At 50.1% G+C, this 21,101-nt stretch overlaps 1 protein-coding gene across 1 annotated transcript in view; it reads left to right on the plus strand.

Annotated features, from left to right (window-relative positions):
• LOC147733011 (uncharacterized) overlaps positions 1-21,101 on the plus strand; it is a 176,746-nt gene that overhangs the window by 105,986 nt on the left and 49,659 nt on the right. The window contains exon 4 of the mRNA XM_086957566.1: positions 20,717-20,821. Within this exon, the coding sequence (XP_086813692.1) occupies positions 20,717-20,821 (105 nt within the window). The remainder of the gene's footprint in view (positions 1-20,716; positions 20,822-21,101) is intronic.

A 21,101-nucleotide genomic window follows, 5' to 3' on the forward strand; every position in this document is an offset into this window, starting at 1 on the left:
CTTTCCAAGGTTGGTACATTCAATATCATTATTCGCATTAGTAACATCGGTCACAAGGCTTAAAATGTTATCAGACACTCCCTGAAAACCTGGCTTTTCACTCAGGCTTATTGCTGAGCTGCTCCTCCTCTTCTGTGACTGTTGCGTTCGTTCCTTTCTATAGCGCCATGAAGCCCCCGGGCGTACGAGCGCTGACAAATACCTATTAACATTAACATTAACATTAACATTATTATTATAATTAGCATAAATGGGATAAAGTACGTGTCATACATTATGAGGATAGATATTGTAAGTCTCTGAGGAGTATATAATGCCATGACTAAGCTAAATTCAAACATCCCTTTAATATATGGAAATACCTGCACTGCTGTCAGACTCAAAAGTAAATGACCCCAATAACTTACATAATAGTGCTCCAAGCTTTCACCAAAAAAGACGACCTCCTAGCCACATATCGTACTGTGGTAAGCAACTTTTGTCCACAGAGCTTGGCACTGCCTTTTCATTTAAAGCAGTGAGGAGGTAGATACATCGTGATGTGATATACAACCACCTCATTCATTCATAAATATTTTCTAAACAATGGTACCTTTAGACAACAAGTCCAAATATGATTATAACCGGGAGCCAAAACTACAGAAAGACAATGACCTACACTTAAACCTAGCTGGTTCATACGAAAAATGTTAATGCGCTGGCCTGGCAGAAAGCCATGTTCATGAGTCAAAAGCACACTGGTCATTGCCCTTCCCGCAATATGGATATCTGGCCAATTAATGCATGCCTATTTACTGAAAAAGCTGACTACAAGTGATATGTTAAAATAAGGGAAATAAAGAATTATCACAGGTCAGCTGCAGGTGCCAGGAGTGTGCATCCTGGGAGAGATGTGAGCCACGCAATGGTTGAATCTTCTGCTACTTTGGCGTGCATTTCTAGGGCCTGGAAGTTGGAACTGCAATGTAAATGACATCAGGCTACTGAGCACTAATCGCAGAGCGTGAGGGACCAGCCTTCTATTACTCACAGGAACCCCGCAAGAGAGGAAGGGGTGCAGTCACATAACACAGCAACAAGGTGTAAAAATAGGACAGCCGACTCCGTAAAGTTGGCATTTTTGGGCAAAATGGAAGGCTTGGGCAAAGGGCGCTGAGGAATAGGATGCCAAGCAGCAGGGGTGGTGCTGATATCAAGGAAAGGAGATAGAGCGATGCCAATTAATGACAGCTCCGGCGCAATAGTAGGTTTCAAAGCAAAATATGCTAGATTTCTGGGTGGTAGGGCAAAGTGGTACTTGGTGGGCCGCGCCGCCGGAAAGGCATGGTGGGCCGTGCCGCGGAGGGGGGGCCCCCTCGATGTGCTTTGCAGGGGGGCCCCCTCAAGTTTCGTTACGCCACTGCCTCAATGTTTGGTGACTGGGGAGCTGCTGGGACTTCAGGGACCTTGAGCCTCCTCACACTAATGAATTCAGGAGATGTGGATGCTCTGAATAGCAATGTCAATTTGTCATCTCTTCCACAAGACAAGGAGGAAGAACCTCCATATTGCACTGCAATAATTATGAGTCACTTTGAACACTGTTAACTTGGGCTTTCAAGAATGTAACACACACTGGAAACACACAACATGCATGCAGCATATCACATTCATGGAGCAGAAAGTGAAGGACCCTGGTATAGGGGACTGAACTGATTGCAATCTGATTGGGTCAGGGGGCTTCTCTCTTACCGTTACTGGTGAGAAGGGCCTGCCCCCTCATTTGAAAGTGAGCTATCACCAGGACCACTGGAATAATGTGATTGTGCTGCTGCGGCTTGTTCTGCTTGTTTATTGATTTGTCACATTTGCCACATAATCATCAGATTTTAACAAAAAAAGTTTTGTTTCTAGCTCAAACAGTTCAAAAGTTAGTATAATTGCAGCAACATGTTGCCTCAAAGTGGAAGACCCTTTGCAAAGGCTGACTTCTCACCTTTCTGTTGCCTATTGCTATGTTTGAGTGTTAAAGTGAGGTGAAACCTATGCCCAAACAGTCTTAACAAATGTAACAAGCATTGGTAATGCATCGGCTTTGCCTATGTGATGAATAAAGTACTGTTTTTTTTATCAATTATCATCTGGGAGAAGGAAAGAGCTTCCTTACAAATAACACGGGACTGGAGAGGATGTGGTGCAGTGGCCATAGTTCCTGACTTGGGAGCTGGGGATCCCAGTTCGAGTCTCTGCAGCAGCAACATCCTGTGATTCTATGCAAATGACTTAGGGGCATATGTATGCAATTTACATTTTGCGATTCTCAAATAGCGATTTTTAAGGAATTGCTATTTGAGAATTGCAAAATGGAATGTATGTAATAAATCACAATTTTTTTGTGAATCTCTAAAATTCCTTAATTGCGATTAGCAAATTGGGAATCGCAATTAAGGAATGAGTACCCCATTCATTCCTATGGGCCTAGAGGCCTATAGGAATGAATGGGGATAGATTCTCAAATTGCGATTTTCTATGGGAAAATCACAATTTGAGAATCGCAATTCCAAGGGTGCCAGGGTGTCCAAAGGACACCTGTTGCACCCCTGGAATGTGCATGTAAGTACATGCGGCGCACATACATGCCCTAAGGGCATGTCTGTGCGCCACATGGCACTTTGAATTAAAAAAAAAAAATGCATTTTAACAGGAAATCGTAAAATATCATCTACTTGGAGTAGGCAGTATTTTGCGATTCCTTAAGCCAAAATCGCAATTTGCAATGACCCCTACATAGCATTTAAGGAATCGCAAAATTGCAATTCCTTAAATGCTTGAGCAAAATAAGGAATCGCAATTTTTGCAATTCCTTATTTTGCTATGTGGCCCATACATACCAAAACGCCGTTTGCAATTCGCAAATACCGGAATTCTGCGAATTCCGGCATTTGCGAATCGCAAATGGCTTCTTACATATGCCCCTTATTCTCCCTGGAGATAAATTGGTTTATAAATATGCTGCAAGAGTAAAAAGCGAAAAGGGGCAAAACTGTATGAAAAAATTGTTCCACCAAAGCGGATTTTAACAGTATTTTGGGGCGGGAAACTGATAAAAGAAGCAGATGAGGAACAAGCATTGGTAAATGCAGTAAAATATGTAATCCTGGATGGAATTGCACTACGCGGAACTCCACGAAGTGCAAAAAAACTCAGCCTCACTACGCGGAGCTCCGGAAGCAGCGCAGTATGATAGAAAAATGCAGTTCGCGGTGATTGCACAGTGCCGGATTCTTGTCCGTGCTGTGCAATTATTGCGAACGGCAAGCGATCCCCGCTTTCCCTTTCGGCCGCTCGAGTATATTTTTACTCGAGCGGCAGCTTTCTCAACACTAATGGGCAGTTTCTCAACGCAAGCAGTCATGAGCATTCACAACAGCTCGCAATGAGAAACCAGACTACCCCCCCACCCCCCGCATTGAGAAATCTCGCCGGGAGGTTGGAGGAGTGTGGCTCAATGCTTAGAGCGGCAGACCTTGATGCAGAACGCTGGCCAGGGACCAGGGTTCGATTCCCGCCTCCGCGGGTTTCGGGCTTAAATTCCTCTGACCGGATATTCTCGCCTCAGTGCCGATTCTAAGCTTGGGTCCCACGCTGCAACTCTGGGCAATAGCTTGCTTAGTCTCCACAAAGGCCCCCGATGCACAAGGGATGCCAGGTTTCACCATGGGATGCCCAGGAGTGGACACCCCACAAGGAAATGCCAGGAGGGGTTACCTTGTGGTAGGAGTACAAGCGCCGGGATGCCTCCGGGTCACTGTTCGCGCTATACAAATACGCCACATTTACACATTTACATTTCCACGCTCGGGTTCGCCAACTTGATGTTGATGATCACGAACGAGGAAAAATGTCGCTGGCAGGTTGATTTTCCTCGCTCGCACTTACCAACTTGACGTTGATGAACGTGAGTGAGGACAAAAACACTGCTCCATGAGTTATTTGGAACTCCGCGAGCTCTGCGTAACACGGAGTGCGGAGTTTACCGCTCAGGGTTAAAAATATGCTACACCCAATATAAATGGAGGACAGGTAATTAGCATGCACAGGAGCCAATGAGAAGCCAGGAAAGAGAGGAGGCGGGATCGAAGTCTCTTTTAAGAGTATATTAAAAATAATAGATTTCACAAGCACAGCGCAAGCGCTGTGGAGGCGAACACTAAAAATGACAAAATAATGAAGTAATACTATCAGAAAATGTGTTGCATTACGGAGCATAATTTGTCTTTTCTTGATGCATTATCTAGTCAACCCGCTGCATAATTTGTCCCTCTCCTTCCACATAATTCCAGTGGCCCTGGCTATCACCCAGCCTCGTCAGTAGCCAAAAGTCTTCTTGTACTACTGATAAGGGGCACACTAAACGAACCAGCAGTAGCAGCACCCTGAGTACTGCTAGTTGGGCAATACAAACCACACTGGCGACAAAGTGTTGCGTATATGCCAGTTGTTTTCGTAATTTTTTCCGAGGTCTTTAAAATATTGCTCAGATTTTTGATGATTTTAATCAGGAGGACTTTTTCCTTTTCAGAGAACTTCAAAATGGATTTTCTGCACTATCTCTCCATCATGGACAGAGTGTTTTCTTTCTGATAAGAAATTCTGTTTCTATTTACAGTCTTCAGTTCCTGCCTGGGCAGTTTTTTAGAACTGCTTATCGCTGTAGATAAGAGATTACTAGGCAATCGAAGCAACGATGCCTTATGCTTGCAGGATTTTAGGCCCTATCTGAAAGTCACAAAACCAAAAATTCGAAATCATAGGCTGTGAAAATACAGGCCAAACAGAAATATCTACTTGCAGTGAAATTGTCCACTTAAACATTCTCACATCCAGGCAGATTCTCTTCATGCCCTACTAGCAGGTGAAATTACTGTTCTGACCCCAGTTCATGCTGGTTCGAGGCTGGTGGAAGACAGCTTGATTAGTTGCATGTAAGTATATTTGCGGGAAGATGTTTTACAGTGTTTTTTATTTTTACACTGTACATTTTCGAGTCTATACACTTGTAGGTTAAATTCCAGTAGTGTATGTTTTCACATACTACCACAGTGTAGAGCACTGGGTTTGCGGAAGGCCATATTTTGTGGCTGAAATTTCTGTGGCAGAATTTGATTCATCATGTCAAAATGATCTGGGTGTTACTGTTTTGTCATTCCTAGTTGCACTAACTGTGCCTTCCTTTTCGTGCCTGATGATGTTTGTGTTTTATTGTTGCCACCATCACCCTCACTATTATTATTGTTATTAATAAAGATAATTTCACTTGTATATTAGGGACCAAGCGAAGAGGGCACTAGAGAGCTTTGCATAACTGTCCAAGATGGCATAAATTCACCATCAGACAAAGGACAGGAAGTAACGTGTGAGAACTGTTGGCAGGGAACTAGTTACCACAGCCAGTGAAGACGAGCTGTAAGTATCTAGGAGCACAAATGGGGCCCCAGAGTGTCAGGCAGTGTGTGCGGGGAGATGCACCATCAGGACGGGCGCAAACTGTTGAGAGTTTTGGCTAGGCCTGGGTGGTTTTCAGAGTTTTTCACACTCCAAGGAGCACGCAGAGTTACAAAATCGTTTTTTCTTCGCTCACCAATGTTAAGTTGGCAAGCGTGAGCAAGGAATATCCAAAGGTAGACCATCTACCAGCGAGATTTCTCATAGGACCCGGATCCCCCAGCATGCTCCCCGCTCCCTCCTTATAACCTGACGACCCACATGAGAATCAACAACAGAGATTTGTGTGGGTGTAAAAACGGCCATGTTTAATATTTTGACATTTCATAAACATGACAAGGCATTTCAAAATTCATTAAATGCAGTTATCAACACAATTTTATTCTTGACTTCCTGATCTTCTTCCGCCAGATTAAGATTCTAATCCTCCAACACTAAGGGGGGGCTTCCGGCTCCCCTCTTCCATGCCGTGCATCCACGCGAGGTGCAACCCACCTGTGACGCATGAGGAGTGGGCCCCCAACCTCTGATCCTTGTCCGCCTTCTCCAGGGGCCCACCCTCCGACCACCAGGCTGACCAGGAACCCAGGAGGCTCGTAACCTGTCGCCCTAGCCTCCCCAGCCGGGGCCCTATTTCACAGCGGTGAGCTTACCGTCTCCCCCCTCAGTGCTAGCCTAGGGAGTACGCAAGGCGGACTCCCGTCCATTCCGTCGGTCAATTGTACTGTTCCAAGGTCTTTCTACCGCAACACGCCCCTCCAATCCACTGAGCTAAAGGGACGGGTGGGTGGGAGTTTAAAATTATACTAAGGGCTGTAGGAGGGAGGACTCTTCAGGGAGGCCGCCACGATCCGGTGCAACAGAGGAAGGAGAGGCTGGGGTCCCTGCCCCAAGCACCTAAATAGGTCACCAGGCTCCGCCCTCTGTCACACCGGAAGTGCGTCCTCCTGCCCCTGGAAGTGATAAGCGGCCGGTCGCCCATTGGGGCAGACCGGCCGCCCCTATCTGGATCAGGTAGGGGGCGGGGGCCGGGGGGCCGGGCCCTAAGTGCGCGCTTGCCGATACTCTGCTCGCGCTTGGCATAGGACCCGGATCCCCCAGCATGCTCCCCGCTCCCTCCTTATAACCTGACGACCCACATGAGAATCAACAACAGAGATTTGTGTGGGTGTAAAAACGGCCATGTTTAATATTTTGACATTTCATAAACATGACAAGGCATTTCAAAATTCATTAAATGCAGTTATCAACACAATTTTATTCTTGACTTCCTGATCTTCTTCCAGATTAAGATTCTAATCCTCCAACACTAAGGGGGGGGCTTCCGGCTCCCCTCTTCCATGCCGTGCATCCACGCGAGGTGCAACCCACCTGCGACCCATGAGGAGTGGGCCCCCAACCTCTGATCCTTGTCCGCCTTCTCCAGGGGCCCACCCTCCGACCACCAGGCTGATCAGGAACCCAGGAGGCTCGTAACCTGTTGCCCTAGCCTCCCCAGCCGGGGCCCTATTTCACAGCGGGGAGCTTACCGTCTCCCCCCTCAGTGCTAGCCTAGGGAGTACGCAAGGCGGACTCCCGTCCATTCCGTCGGTCAATTGTACTGTTCCAAGGTCTTTCTACCGCCACAAAGGTGACCAGGGCCCACAGGTCCGTCACCTTCCCCACCTGCGCTCTGCGTGAAAGACCCTAATGCTCTAACCCCGCTCTATGTACCGATGCCCGATAACTGCACCCCATCATTGCGATACATCACCTTACCGGAAAAACCATCCGCTGCGGAATGTGACACCAGCAGCCCTTCACTGAGCCCACCTGGTCACCTCCAACCTTGTGATACCTCACCTCTCCGGAGACTGGAGACCATTCGGGTGGAATGTTACACAAGCGGCCCTACACTGAGCGCTACTTGGGCAATTCCTACTTGAGCCGCCTCACCGAGACATTCCAGGCTCTCGACTTCTTCCCTGGGCCGGCTGCCCCGACACAGGAAACCTGTTCCCTTCAGGCCTTCCGGCCATACCACTCGCCCCTGCCATGGTCGCCTTGCAGCTTGTCGCATGGACGAGTGCCTCGTGCCACCACCACCTTCGTGGGCACACTACTGAACAGGAGAGAAATAGAAAAGTCAAGTATGGTCATTGGCAAATCATCAGCATTTCTGACACTACCATTCTGGTCAAATGGGTCTCCACCACCGCTGGACGACCAGCGCCCGACCTCTTCCATTGTGCCGCCTCTGCAGTTAGCGTTGCCCTACCTATCCTGCCCGAGAGGTCCGGGTATCCCAACACGCTCAGTCTCAGTCCCGCTAACACTACTCTAAACGGCTTGCTTTGGTACTGCCCCTGACAGTCAGCATACTACAAGTACAGCCCCAGGCCTGTCCAACTCCTGCTGTGCACCAGGGAAACTGTTATAGACATCTTTATGGAAACAGACATCCCGTTTTTCCTGTGTATTCCTGCTTGACGGACCCATCTAGGGTATATGGGAACTATACGCCAATTGAAGGCGGGGTCCTATGTTATCAGACAAGGCGACCAGAACAGTGAAATCTAGCTACTTCTTATTTCCCTGAATCTGGCCTACTTTCCAGGCTGATAATTGACATGGGGGGATGGTGGAGTGAATTAAAAATGCAGCTTATCATATGGTTTCCACTCCGGAATTAGCAGTACCGTGAACCGTATGTACACGATAGACTATGAGCCACTGAGACTACTATGCAAGGTACCCACATGGCGCTATCCTCTTTAGTCTCCCGTACAGGCAATCAACCTCTTAACTCAATTGTAAGGGAGCACTCCTGCCCTATTTAGATCCCATAGAGCTGAACTTCAACTCTTGCACGTTCTGCCCCTACTAATCCCTTTGTTCATTAATAAATACCCACTGACAACCAATAAAGACTTGCCCCTCCCACGACAGTCTGGTCCCATTAAGTTCCTCTCTGGTCATATTGTGGATCTGCACACCATATGCACCTACCAACCAAACCTAGCCATCGGGAGCAAGATGTGAACAAACATGGGCCCTTAATTACATCCAGGTTTGATTACCGAAATTCTCCTAGGAGCAGACACAAAGGTCACAGTAATTCAGTGGGGGCCCATTAAAATTGCTAAAACCACAATTTTCAAAGAGATAAAACTCGTCAGCCTTTGCCTTGTAACACTTACACCTCCGAGAGCCACTCATCCGAGGACATCTTCCACGAAGCATAGTTTAGAATGATTGCCAATACCGGACATTTTCGCATTCACCCCCTGGATGAAAACATTTCAGTTCCCCACTAAAGAAAAGTAAAGCAGTAAATTATGACGCCTTTTTCTCCTGTAATAAAAGTAAGTCTTCCTTATTTTTTGCCACACTAATCAAACAGCATATCGATTTTTTGCACCAAAGTGTGATGCATCATTGCCCAGTACCCTTTTTAGATGCATCATCCTGGAACCCTGGTAAACTGATCCATTCGTGTTCTTATGGCACAGCAATACGGATGCAACATTTCTCAAGGTATACACCGAACATTATGACGTCCTGGCACGGTACTGAGTTCCTAAATATCATCACTCATATTCTAGGTCATGCTTGCACTTTACATCCTATACCAGGGATGACTTTATACGTGGCATATGTATTGTGCCCCTAGCTGGGCACCCTGTTAGCATACCACAGTATCTGTAGACTAGGAACTAGCCACCCTGCAGGCACCTAGGGTTTTGGGCACACAGATGAGATAAGTGATGGCGCAACCGATGGATTCCACAAAATGTTAGCAGCTGAGGGTTAAAATTCCCTACTTAATTTGTGACTACCTTCAAAACAATTGATAATGGAACAATTAAAGAAATTACATATTTGTCTTTCAAACTCATGGGCAATGTCATAGACTCCATATATAACCAAAGTACGCTTCTCCGTTTCCATTTTGCCCTTTTTCAACTACAATTGTCGATCTTTCAAACCCAAAGCCCCCAGAGTGACGAGTTTCACGACATAAATTAGGGCCATTATTATACCTTTACGTGATATCCCATGTGTAAAATGCATACATTTCATGTCTGATACCTAACTGTTTTGAAATACCGCTTCAGAATGCATTAGTGTCGTTTCTACGTGCTATAGATATCCACTATTACCATTGGGCAAAATCTTAGTATTAAGTTTATCCCCCTTTAATGTCTAAAAGGCTGAGTCAGCATAGCAGAAAAGCAGACCCTTTATCGGCCCCCCACAGCATACCACATCACTAGCTCGTTTCAATAAGTCATCCTGCTACGTCTGTGGGATACCACAGTATGAAGTCTCAAATTTGCAAAATTTGCCACGCACAACTATGCCAACTGTTATATTCTGGCCATTATCACTAAAATTGCTGTGCGGAACCTCTTGGGATAACAATGGGTGACAGCTTGATGTTACATTCGTACTATTTATAGGGACGAATCTTGCACTACGCCCTATCAGGTCTCTGCTGCAGTGCCTAGAATATGGGTTTGTTGTAACTTGGCTTGTTTCGAACACGCAGAAATGAAGCACCTCTTCCCTATCTACTTGTTGCTGCAGCCACCCGGGGACCAGGTAGTGCCAGATCGGACCACGACAGACGGACGAGGGGGAGGAGGGATGGAAGGGAGTGCACATAGTCCCCAACAAGCTGTGTGCTGTAGCAACACAATCCGCACATAACGGTGTGTGTGCTTTGTACTGATATCATAAGCGCTTCGGGGGAGGAAGGGACCCGCAGACATGGTTACTATCACACACGTCTCCTTAGTTAACACAGAGATAATAATCACTGCCTTGAAGGACCATGCGCTCAGTAGTCCATGAAGTAACTCGTAAACTGAGATGAGACCCAGCATGAGTAGGTTGAGTGCCCTATTACAAGAAATAATTACATTCGAAATATAGACATGATTAGGAAAAACCTACAAATTCTAGGATGTTGAGCAATTCCCATAAGTCTATCCGGTATTTTCTCATTTCCGAACATGAAAGCCCGGTCCGTTTAGGCCCCGCCCACGCACTCGCGGTATACACTGTCTTCCCGCCATCTAACCACCATGATGGACGGCTCACTCAAGTGACCCCTGCGCCCTTCGGCGCGATTGCATAGTAACACACACATGGTCGCTCGAACTAGTTGGAGCTCAAATTTCGTGAATCATTCATTATCCCAAAAACCATCGTGAGCGTCGTCGAGGCTGGGCACAAGTGCCTTCCTCCCCAATCTACTGAGGAACATCTGCTGTGATGCTGGATAGAGGCCTTTGCATCCCTGACTTTCACGAGCGCAGAGCGCAACACCCGTGCTGTCCCTGTGACCAGGAGCTTCTTTCTCTCATCTGCATAACTGATCTTTCTCTGACCTTTTACATACACAAGAGGCATGTGAACTCGCATGAAAGCCACGCCATCCCAAGGCTTGAACCCTGGTCTCCCCTCCCGGGTGACTGGACATTTAAAGATGCAGCCTTCGCTTAAGGCGGGAAACGCAGAAGCCGATTCCGTGCGGGCAGGACCCTCCCGCCCATCTGACTGCAATCACCCTTTGCCTGTACAAGGCCATCTCTGCCCGGCCCTAGGTGGCCCGTGTTCAGTTTTCCCCGCGATGGGGGACACTCCCCGCCCCCCTCAGCCCGCCCACGTCAACCAGGAAGGAGCCCGTATGCCCAGGAGTCCTGCCGGCAGCCGCAGACCACAGGAGCAGACTTCATACCATCGCCCGCCCCGGATACCCCTCCCGCAATCCGCGGCTGCACACAGGCCCCCCCCGGCACCCCCGACTCCTCACCTGGCGAGATGGACGGCTGCAACTTGACGCGCCTCTCCTCCTCGTCGCCTCCCGCCACGCGCTTGGCTGGGTTGAATCACAACCCGATGACCTCCAACTTCGGACGAGGGGATACGAGGATATTTAAAACTGAGGAAATTTAAAACTCAGATTAAAAACTAAGTTTAAAATTATACTAAGGGCTGTAGGAGGGAGGACGCTTCAGGGAGGCCGCCACGATCCGGTGCAACAGAGGAAGGAGAGCCGGGGTCCCTGCCCCAAGCACCTAAATAGGTCACCAGGCTCCGCCCTCTGTCGCACCGGAAGTGCGTCCTCCTGCCCCTGGAAGTGATAAGCGGCCGGTCGCCCATTGGGGCAGACCGGCCGCCCCTATCTGGATCAGGTAGGGGGCGGGGCCGGGGGGCCGGGTCCTAAGTGCGCGCTTGCCGATACTCTGCTCGCGCTTGGCAATACGGGCGGTCGCAGATGTGGAACAAACACCCGATGCTAAAAATCTGTGCGAACTGTGCAACCTAACGCCAGGGCTGGACTGCCCGTAGCGGGCACCAGGCATTTTCCCATTGGGCCGTCAGGGTGGGTTTAGGCCTCTGGGGGCCGGTTTTGTTACCGGGGGCTGGCAATATCGGCCCCCTGTTAGAAAATTGGCTGAAGCCAGCCCTAGCTAACAGCTCGGCCGTACCCCCTCACCCCCTGGAGGCCAGCAGAGCAGTTTGCCAGGGCCGGTTTCAGCTCCCAGTCCGGCTCTGCCTAACGCACTTTGCCACTTGCGGAACTCTGCGTAGCGAGCAGGGTTATTGGGTCATTTCGTGGAGTTCCACTACGCAGAACTCCGCAAACTCTGCTCAGGTCTAGCTTTAGCTAAGGCGTGAGCAGGATGACGTGTAGGGAAAAGGTGACCTCTGGATTACACAGGCCTTACCACCCTGCCAGAGCGCATCAGTGCTGACAGGCAGCATCCACGGCTGCATTAGTGCAGGGCTCACACACAGCTGTGACAGTGTTACCCAACCCAAGCTAGTTTGTAGTGTCGCACAGGTGGTAGCTCCGCCTATGCACCTCAGTCACTGATATTCTATATAATACAGAAGTGCAGACATGGCTGTTGTGATGCACACACTGTTTACCTGTACCACCTCTCGTGGTTTGGGGAGCGCTTAACTCAACTGCACTTAAAACGGACAGGAAGCACGTTCTGGGGATGCCCTCGAGGGGCAGCACTGACCCTTCTGTGCAGCAAGGACGGGGGCAGAAAGCACGGGTCTGGCTTGGACTGTGGCGCTGGCAGGAATCACAGATCTGCATTGGACCCTGTGCAGGGGTAAGATGCACAGGGCTACCCTGCGAGATGGCCCGTGCATGCCGTAGCTGTCAATCCGGGTCCTCCTGTGTTGGCCGGGCCACGTGCTACTGCCGGCCCATCAGCTGACATTAGGCTGCCTGGAGTGGAGTGACCTACTTACAGTAGCGTCCCGGGGTGGGCGTGGAAGGGGAGGGGCGTCTGCCACACAGGATACGTCTACAGAGAGTGCACAGGAACAAACAAGCGAGAGCAGCCAGGGACTCTAGCCACCCCCGCCCGCCTCTTCCCAGTGTACTGTACACATATTGCCTCTGCAGCCAATGGTTCATTATTATTTTTCAGTTGATATATAGCGAACATCTCGTCCTAACTGACGTCAGAGCCCTTTTCATGGAAGCTTGAAACAGGTTACGAGTGCAGGGGCACAGAAGGCAGGTGGCTACTGAAAGATGGGGGAAGGATGCAAAGATAGGAGTCCGAACTGGGACAGGAGCAGGAAATCTGACTAAGGTCGGAGAGTGGTCGGGAGGACCCTGGGAGATTCTAGGGCGACAGAGTGGGTGTGCAGTCCCTGGTAAAAGGAACTACATGTGCCCGAGTTTGCAGAGACGGTCTGGCCTAGGTTATAGGGCAGTCAGGCTGTGCCCGAAGGTCGTGTCTGATAGGTCAGTGTGTGGACCGCTTTTTGGCTCTTTGCGGGCCAGTGTCGTGGTCTGCTGGACCCGTTTAATTCCTCTGATAATAAAACAAATATTGACTGCAGCAAGCACAAAGCCATGCAGTCTCGGATACTTTGCAAAAACACTCACACGGGGTGTCCTTACAAGTTAAAAACTGCCCCAATTTTCAAACATGGGCCACTTTTCAGATATCGAATTCACTAACGGGGCCACTTTTAATTTGGTGCCCAAGACTTTTTTTCTATCTGAGTCCGACCCTGGAGGTAACGGGGAGTCGCGTAATCCTTGCGTGTAGTGTGTGATGTCTTAAAAACACACAGGGGCATATAATCAAGAACAGCGATAAAATTATCGCCGTTTTAGTGGCAGGAAACTGCCGCTAAAACGGCGGTAATGGGCTTGAGAATATGTCCTTGTGAATTCCCATAGCAGCCCAGGTTAACACCAGAACCTGGGCTGCTATGGGAATTCACAAGGACATATTATCAAGCCCACTATCGCCGTTTTAGCGGAAGTTTCCTGACGCTAAAACGGCGATACTGTTATCGCCGTTCTTGATAATATCCTTGGCGCAGCCTTCATAAGACGCTGTGTGCAGGTGTGCGCAAGGAACTAATAAACGCCTTGATGCTGCTGAGTGGTCAGATTGGATGGACAGTTATGCCCCAAAGCCGGGCTGACCCTTGCATATGACTGCCCCCTCTCCCTGGTGACGCCTTTCGGGCCTCTGGGCTTTTTAAACAGCTCGGCTATGCAGGACCATGGAGGCCGCTCACATGTTTACAGGAGAGGGTGCCCTGTCCACGGTGCTGAACCCCGCGGACGAATACAAAGGACGAAGCAATATGACACGACACCGAGGCAAACATTGCTGCATTCAGCCCACCCCAGCTGCCTCCAGCTTTTTCTGCCCTGTCTCACGCGATAAATACCCCTTGGCCTGTCCCAGGTCCACCTGATTTATGTCACATATTTCTTCCACCGATGCTACTCGTGGGCAGCCCGTGCCTTTTCCACCCGCTCTCTGAAGCGCTTCCGTATGTTACCCCTAAGCGCCAAGACAGGGTTTACCTCATGGTCCGAGAAAATACAAAGTGTAATCTCCCGGGATGTAGGATTTGCCTCCCAAAAGATTAAAGGCCCTTCTAGATTTGCATCTGCGCCTTCTGTGTAGCATCTGCTCCCGAGTCTCCCGTCCTCTTGGCGCCCTGTTCCATTCTGTGAGCCTTGAAGCACCCAAGCGCTGTAGATAATCTCTTCCTGGCTTACATGAGCTCACAGACGGTATGCAGGTTTTTTGGCGCTTTTTTACGTTTGTCGAATTTGAATTTGCTCCTGTCTCTGAGGCGCCCCCTTGCGCTGCCACAGAATGCGACCCTCCTTCCACACGGGCCAGCGTCGTCACTCTTGGTGCAAGTGCCCTCACACTTCAGGTCCAGAGCCTTTGCCCTCGCACCTCTTGGTGCCCTGGCCATCACTCCACGCGTGTCATTGCCATCACTCTTGGTGCCCTGGCCCTCACTCTACGCGTGTCATTGCCATCACTCTTGGTGCCAGGGCCCTCCCTCCACGTGTGTCATTGCCATCACTCTTGGTGTCAGGGCCATCACTCCACGAGTGTCATTGCCATCACTCTTGGTGCCAGGGCCCTCACTCTACGCGTGTCATTGCCATCACTCTTGGTGTCAGGGCCCTCCCTCCACGTGTGTCATTGCCATCACTCTTGGTGCCCTGGCCCTCACTCCACGCGTGTCATTGCCATCACTCCAGGTGCCCTGGCCCTCACTCCACGCGTGTCATTGCCATCACTCTTGGTGCCCTGGTCCTCACTCCATGCGTGTCATTGCCATCAATCTTGGTGCCCTGGTCCTCACTCCATGCGTGTCATTGCCATCACTCTTGGTGCCCTGGCCCTAACTCCACGCGTGTCATTGCCATCACTCTTGGTGCCCTGGCCCTCACTCCACGCGTGTCATTGCCATCACTCTTGGTGCCCTGGCCCTCACTCCACGCGTGTCATTGCCATCACTCTTGGTGCCCTGGCCCTCACTCCACGCGTGTCATTGCCATCACTCTTGGTGCCCTGGCCCTCACTCCACGCGTGTCATTGCCATCACTCTTGGTGCCCTGGCCCTCACTCCACGCGTGTCATTGCCATCACTCATGGTGTCAGGGCCCTCACTCCACGCGTGTCATTGCCATCACTCTTGGTGCCCTGGCCCTCACTCCACGCGTGTCATTGCCATCACTCTTGGTGCCCTGGTCCTCACTCCACGCGTGTCATTGCCATCACTCTTGGTGCCCTGGCCCTCACTCCACGCGTGTCATTGCCATCACTCTTGGTGCCCTGGCCCTCACTCCACTTGTGCCATTGCCATCACTCTTGGTGCCCTGGCCCTCACTCCACGCGTGTCATTGCCATCACTCTTGGTGCCCTGGCCCTCACTCCACACGTGTCATTGCCATCACTCCTGGTGCCATGGCCCTCACTCCACGCGTGTCATTGCCATCACTCTTGGTGCCCTGGCCCTCACTCCACGCGTGCCATTGCCATCACTCTTGGTGCCATGGCCCTCACTCCACGCGTGTCATTGCCATCACTCTTGGTTCCCGGGCCCTCACTCCTCATGGGTGGAGACCCTCACTTCAGATGGATTGGGGCCACCATCCCTTAGTGCTCAGGGCACTCACTCCTTATGGGTCACGGTCCCTAATTCTCAAGAGTCATAGGAGCCCTCATTTTTCAAGAGCCAGTGCCCTCAGTCTCCGTGGATCAGTCACATTACTCCTTAAGGTTCAGGGCACTCACATCTCGTGGCTCAGGACCTCTGTCCCCATGTCTCAGGACCCTTAGATCTGGTGTGTCAGGCCCCTAGTCCCTTAGGGGCCCCGGCCCTCAGTTGTGACGTGTCGGAGTCCACGCTCCTCATGGTACAACGCCTTCAGATCTTCTGGTTCAGGGCCTTCAGTCCTCATGTCAGAGCCCTCAGGTTTTCACCACCAGAGCTTTCACTCCACATGGGTCAGGGCATCACCCTAACACTGCACTGCCTTCCCACTGCACCACGTCATTGTGCTACCTTTCTCCCCTACTGCTTTGCACACTACAATCCCCCACCACTACACTGTCCTCCAGCAAAAACTTTCTATCCACTCCCATCACTGCACTGTCCCTCCACCCTCTTTCCTGCTTCCTCCATTTCTCTCTGATTCCACTTGTTTTCTCCTGCCTGCCTCCTCACCACTCCCTTTCCTGCAGCACCTCGAGCACTACATTGCCACTCTGCCCTACTGCTTCCTACTAACCCTGGGCGAAGCACTATGCTACGCTCACGTAGTTTGCGAAGTTTGCGCAACTTCATACTACGCGAGCTGCACGTAGCACAGTGCGAACACGCGTAGCGCAGCGGTAATTTTTTGCTTGTTCGCGGTCCTCAACATCATGTTCGCGACTGCGAGCAAGCAAAATGACATCCCGGCAAGATTCTCAACGCGGGGAGGTCAGGTTTCTCATTGCGAGTGGTCGCGCATGCTCGCGACCGCTCGCGATGAGAAACTATCAGTCCGCGTTGAGAAAGCTGCAGCTCGAGTAAAAATCTACTCGAGCGACAGAAAACGACAGCTTGCACTGTGCAAGATGCCGTTTTCAATGATTGCACAGTGCCGCATGCTTGTCCGCACTGTGCAATCATTGAAAACGCATCTTGCACTGTGCGAACATGCTACTACGCAGCTCACGTAGTGCTACCTGAAGTTCGCGTAGTGCGAATTGCACTTCGCATAGCTTCGCGTAGCGCTACTTCGCGAACTACGCCCACCCCTACCCTGTTTCACCAGTACCACTGCACCTGTAGGTTACGCACAGACCTATGTAGCAGGTGCATTAGCACAGCTATGCACCTGACTGTGCTTTGAACCTGCAACCTATATGTGGCATTCTTTTTTGCAGAGGCTGCTCGACCACCTTAATTACCCTTCAAAATCTTCATTTGCTCGGTTACTGGAGTGTGCAACCCCCATGTGTTCAATGCCACTGCAGATTCTATAAGTGGCCGGTCTTGATGCAGAGTTAAAAGAGTGGCCCCTTCCTTAGGACCAGAGACAGGGCCAAGAAGTACGACCAGAGGCAGACCAGCCAACGAGGAAGAGTGAAGGAGGCCTTGGACTTGGTGAAAAGCCCCCCCCCCCACCAGTTCGCGGTCCTCAACGTCATGTTCGCGACTGCGAGCAAGCAAAATGACATCCCGGCAAGATTCTCAACGCGGGGAGGTCAGGTTTCTCATTGCGAGTGGTCGCGCATGCTCGCGACCGCTCGCGATGAGAAACTATCAGTCCGCGTTGAGAAAGCTGCAGCTCGAGTAAAAATCTACTCGAGCGACAGAAAACGACAGCTTGCACTGTGCAAGATGCCGTTTTCAATGATTGCACAGTGCCGCATGCTTGTCCGCACTGTGCAATCATTGAAAACGCATCTTGCACTGTGCGAACATGCTACTACGCAGCTCACGTAGTGCTACCTGAAGTTCGCGTAGTGCGAATTGCACTTCGCATAGCTTCGCGTAGCGCTACTTCGCGAACTACGCCCACCCCTACCCTGTTTCACCAGTACCACTGCACCTGTAGGTTACGCACAGACCTATGTAGCAGGTGCATTAGCACAGCTATGCACCTGACTGTGCTTTGAACCTGCAACCTATATGTGGCATTCTTTTTTGCAGAGGCTGCTCGACCACCTTAATTACCCTTCAAAATCTTCATTTGCTTGGTTACTGGAGTGTGCAGTGGCCTCGACATCCCACGAACCAGCCACATCTCCGGACATCTGCGAGACCTTCACTGGCTCCCCGTCAACAAAAGAATCACCTTCCGCCTCCTCACCCACGCACACAAAGCCCTACACGACCAAGGCCCGAGCTACCTCAACAGCCGAGTCAACTTCTACGCTCCCAAACGCCACCTCCGATCAGCCAACCACGCCCTCGCCGCCGTCCCCCGCATCCGAAGAGCGACTACAGGAGGAAGGTCCTTCTCCCACCTGGCCGCCAAGACCTGGAACTCCCCCCCGACCGACCTGCGCCTGACCCAAGACCACCTCTCCTTCAGGAAGAAGCTGAAGACCTGGCTGTTCGAGCAGTAGCGGCTCCCCCCCCCCCAGCGCCTTGAGACCCCACGGGTATGTAGCGCGCTTTATAAGTGTCACTGATTGATTGCAACCCCCATGTGTTCAATGCCACTGCAGATTCTATAAGTGGCCGGTCTTGATGCAGAGTTAAAAGAGTGGCCCCTTCCTTAGGACCAGAGACAGGGCCAAGAAGTACGACCAGAGGCAGACCAGCCAACGAGGAAGAGTGAAGGAGGCCTTGGACTTGGTGAAAAGCCCCCCCCCCCCACCAGTAAATAACACCCCAAATCTTAGAGAAAAAACAAACTCTAGGTGGTATTTATTAAGGGAAATAAAACAAGTGATAAAATCAGCACCATCAAGTAAGCAAATACCACAATCAGCAACAAAATGGTTTCACATCAAGCTGAGCATGATTTCCATACAAAACCTACATGCGAGGTTCAGCGCTACTCCACCAAGGAACCACATTCTGTAATTTACAGCTGGGGCGCTCACACTGCAACGGGTTCTCTCCCCAAAATAGTGGAGAGACCAATTAATATTGAGCATTGAGCACAATGGCGTCCCATGGAGTGATGACAGTGGAAGTGGTCACAGTCCTCCAATAGCCCTCATTCTAAAGGGGTTGGGCCTCTGGTCTCTTCCTGGTTCACCCAACCACCAGATGAGATAATAGCACGCTTAATCAAGGTGAGGCTTGCAACATCAGCGATGAATCTCATGGCTCCAAATCGGTGCCGCGACAAGGCTGAGATTATCAGGGACACACACCTTTTCGAAGAGGATGGCAGGTGTTTGCCTGACTCGAGCAAAATGACTTAGGAAGTCGCTAGGCAGCTCCAAATCGCATTAGCTGACAAGCCGCTCCATGTCACCTGTGCCACCTTTAACTATTCCTGGCTTTTCAGCCAACATCATCCTGTACGTTCGGCTAGTGGAGACCACAACAGCAGAGTAAAAAACAACCCAGCAAGCCCCAGATCGCAACCTGCTGCTGGCGGAAAGTCAAGACTGGCTCACCATGGTATCACACATTATTTGTAGCCACTTGCCAGTCGTGTTAATAGAATGCAATTTGTGATTGTATTTATTTTTCTTTCCCACCCCAACTGTAATTCATATATTTTTTGGTAAAAAATATTGTTTTCCAAATTTTGTGTGAAAAGTGAAAATTATTTATAAAAACAGGTCGTATTTGGCAGTTGGCAACAAAGAGGTCAGAGGCTGTGCCCCATGCCCAACATTCAAAATGGCGTCCCGTTCTGCTGCAAAAATCATGCAAGACCCTTATAGAGTTGACTGTGGGATGTAAAGCTCCCCAGACCAACAATTAAATAATAAAGCACTACTAACCGCACACCATGCTATGACCAAAGGGTCACTAACCAACTAAGACATCACAGATGTAGTTACAAAAACTAAACCTTGACACAGAAAAGGGGCAAGGTGAAAGGAGGTGCAAGAAACCAAAAGAGAAGACTGGGAGAATGGCAAAAACAGAGGAAACGCGACTAGAGCAAAAGGGAGCGTCCTGCAGTTCAAAGGGCTAATAGCCCAAACCCATGAACACGCCACACTTTCTGTCATAACAGGTTGGAGCACTTGTAGTATCTGCCGCCTGGAAGCAGAACTGTGGGAGCTATGGGGACCAGAAGTAAGAGGGAGATGTAATGCATGTCGCCTCTGGAGGGTGCAGCGGGAGGTGCGACTTGCCCTGTTCACCCTACATGATGATGCACTGCTCCCTAAATGGCATCTGGTGGTGACCCCTCCTGCACCTGTAAACAAACACATACATAACCCAAATATTGGACTGGAGAGGATTTGGAGGGGATATTGTTATGATATGGTTTCTAATGTTGCGTGATGATGTGGGTGGGGTTGACGACCGAGTATGTTGTGTGTTAATGTCAGGCAGTGAGAGCAGCTTGTGATGCTGGGTGTTTATCCAGGGTGTTGATGGTGGGTTGGGTCACGAGAAGCTAATCACAGATGGGGTGGAGCCGGGTGGTGATGTTGGGTGATGTTTGGTGGTGATGTGTGTGGGTAACTGAGGTGCTGGTTTCAGGTGGCATCTAGGGAAGATGCCAGGAGGTGATGTTGGGTAAAGAGACAAAGGGATGCTGGTGGATGGGTTTGTCGGTGATAAACGATGGTGATGTGGGTGGGTGGGTGAAGTGATAATGAGAAGGGCTATGTTGGAAGATGATACTGGTCAAGATGAGGTTTGTGAGAGGGTTAATAGTCGCTTATTCCCAGGGACTATGCTGGGTGGTAATGTCTGGTACCTCAGTTCATCAGTCTCACTTACTTTTCTTTCATCCCAGGACTGACTGCACACATTGAAGTGGTGAGAGTTGTCTACGACCCCAAAACCATCAGCTTTGAAGCCCTTCTCAAACTATTCTGGGAGAGCCATGACCCAACTCAAGGTAAGCAAAACACAATGTGTCCCTACTTGTGTGTGCATGGGTCCTAGCTCTACTGCGGACACAAAGTGTGACAGTGGCAATATGTTCTCATTTGTTGAGACCCCCTCCTTCGATATGCAGGCCGTGGATGCCTGTTTAATCACAAGAGCCCCGGCGACTTGCCCATTTTGGGGTGATGGGTCTGTTGGGAAAGCTGTGAGGGTCTACCCTCATTCTTGGTGTATGTAGTGTATGCCTTCAGAACAGTTTGGATTTCTAGAAATCCCCCCCAGAGGGAGAA

Source organism: Lissotriton vulgaris, chromosome 2_1 (genome assembly GCF_964263255.1).
Source record: "Lissotriton vulgaris chromosome 2_1, aLisVul1.2, whole genome shotgun sequence".
Lineage (NCBI taxonomy): Eukaryota > Metazoa > Chordata > Amphibia > Caudata > Salamandridae > Lissotriton > Lissotriton vulgaris.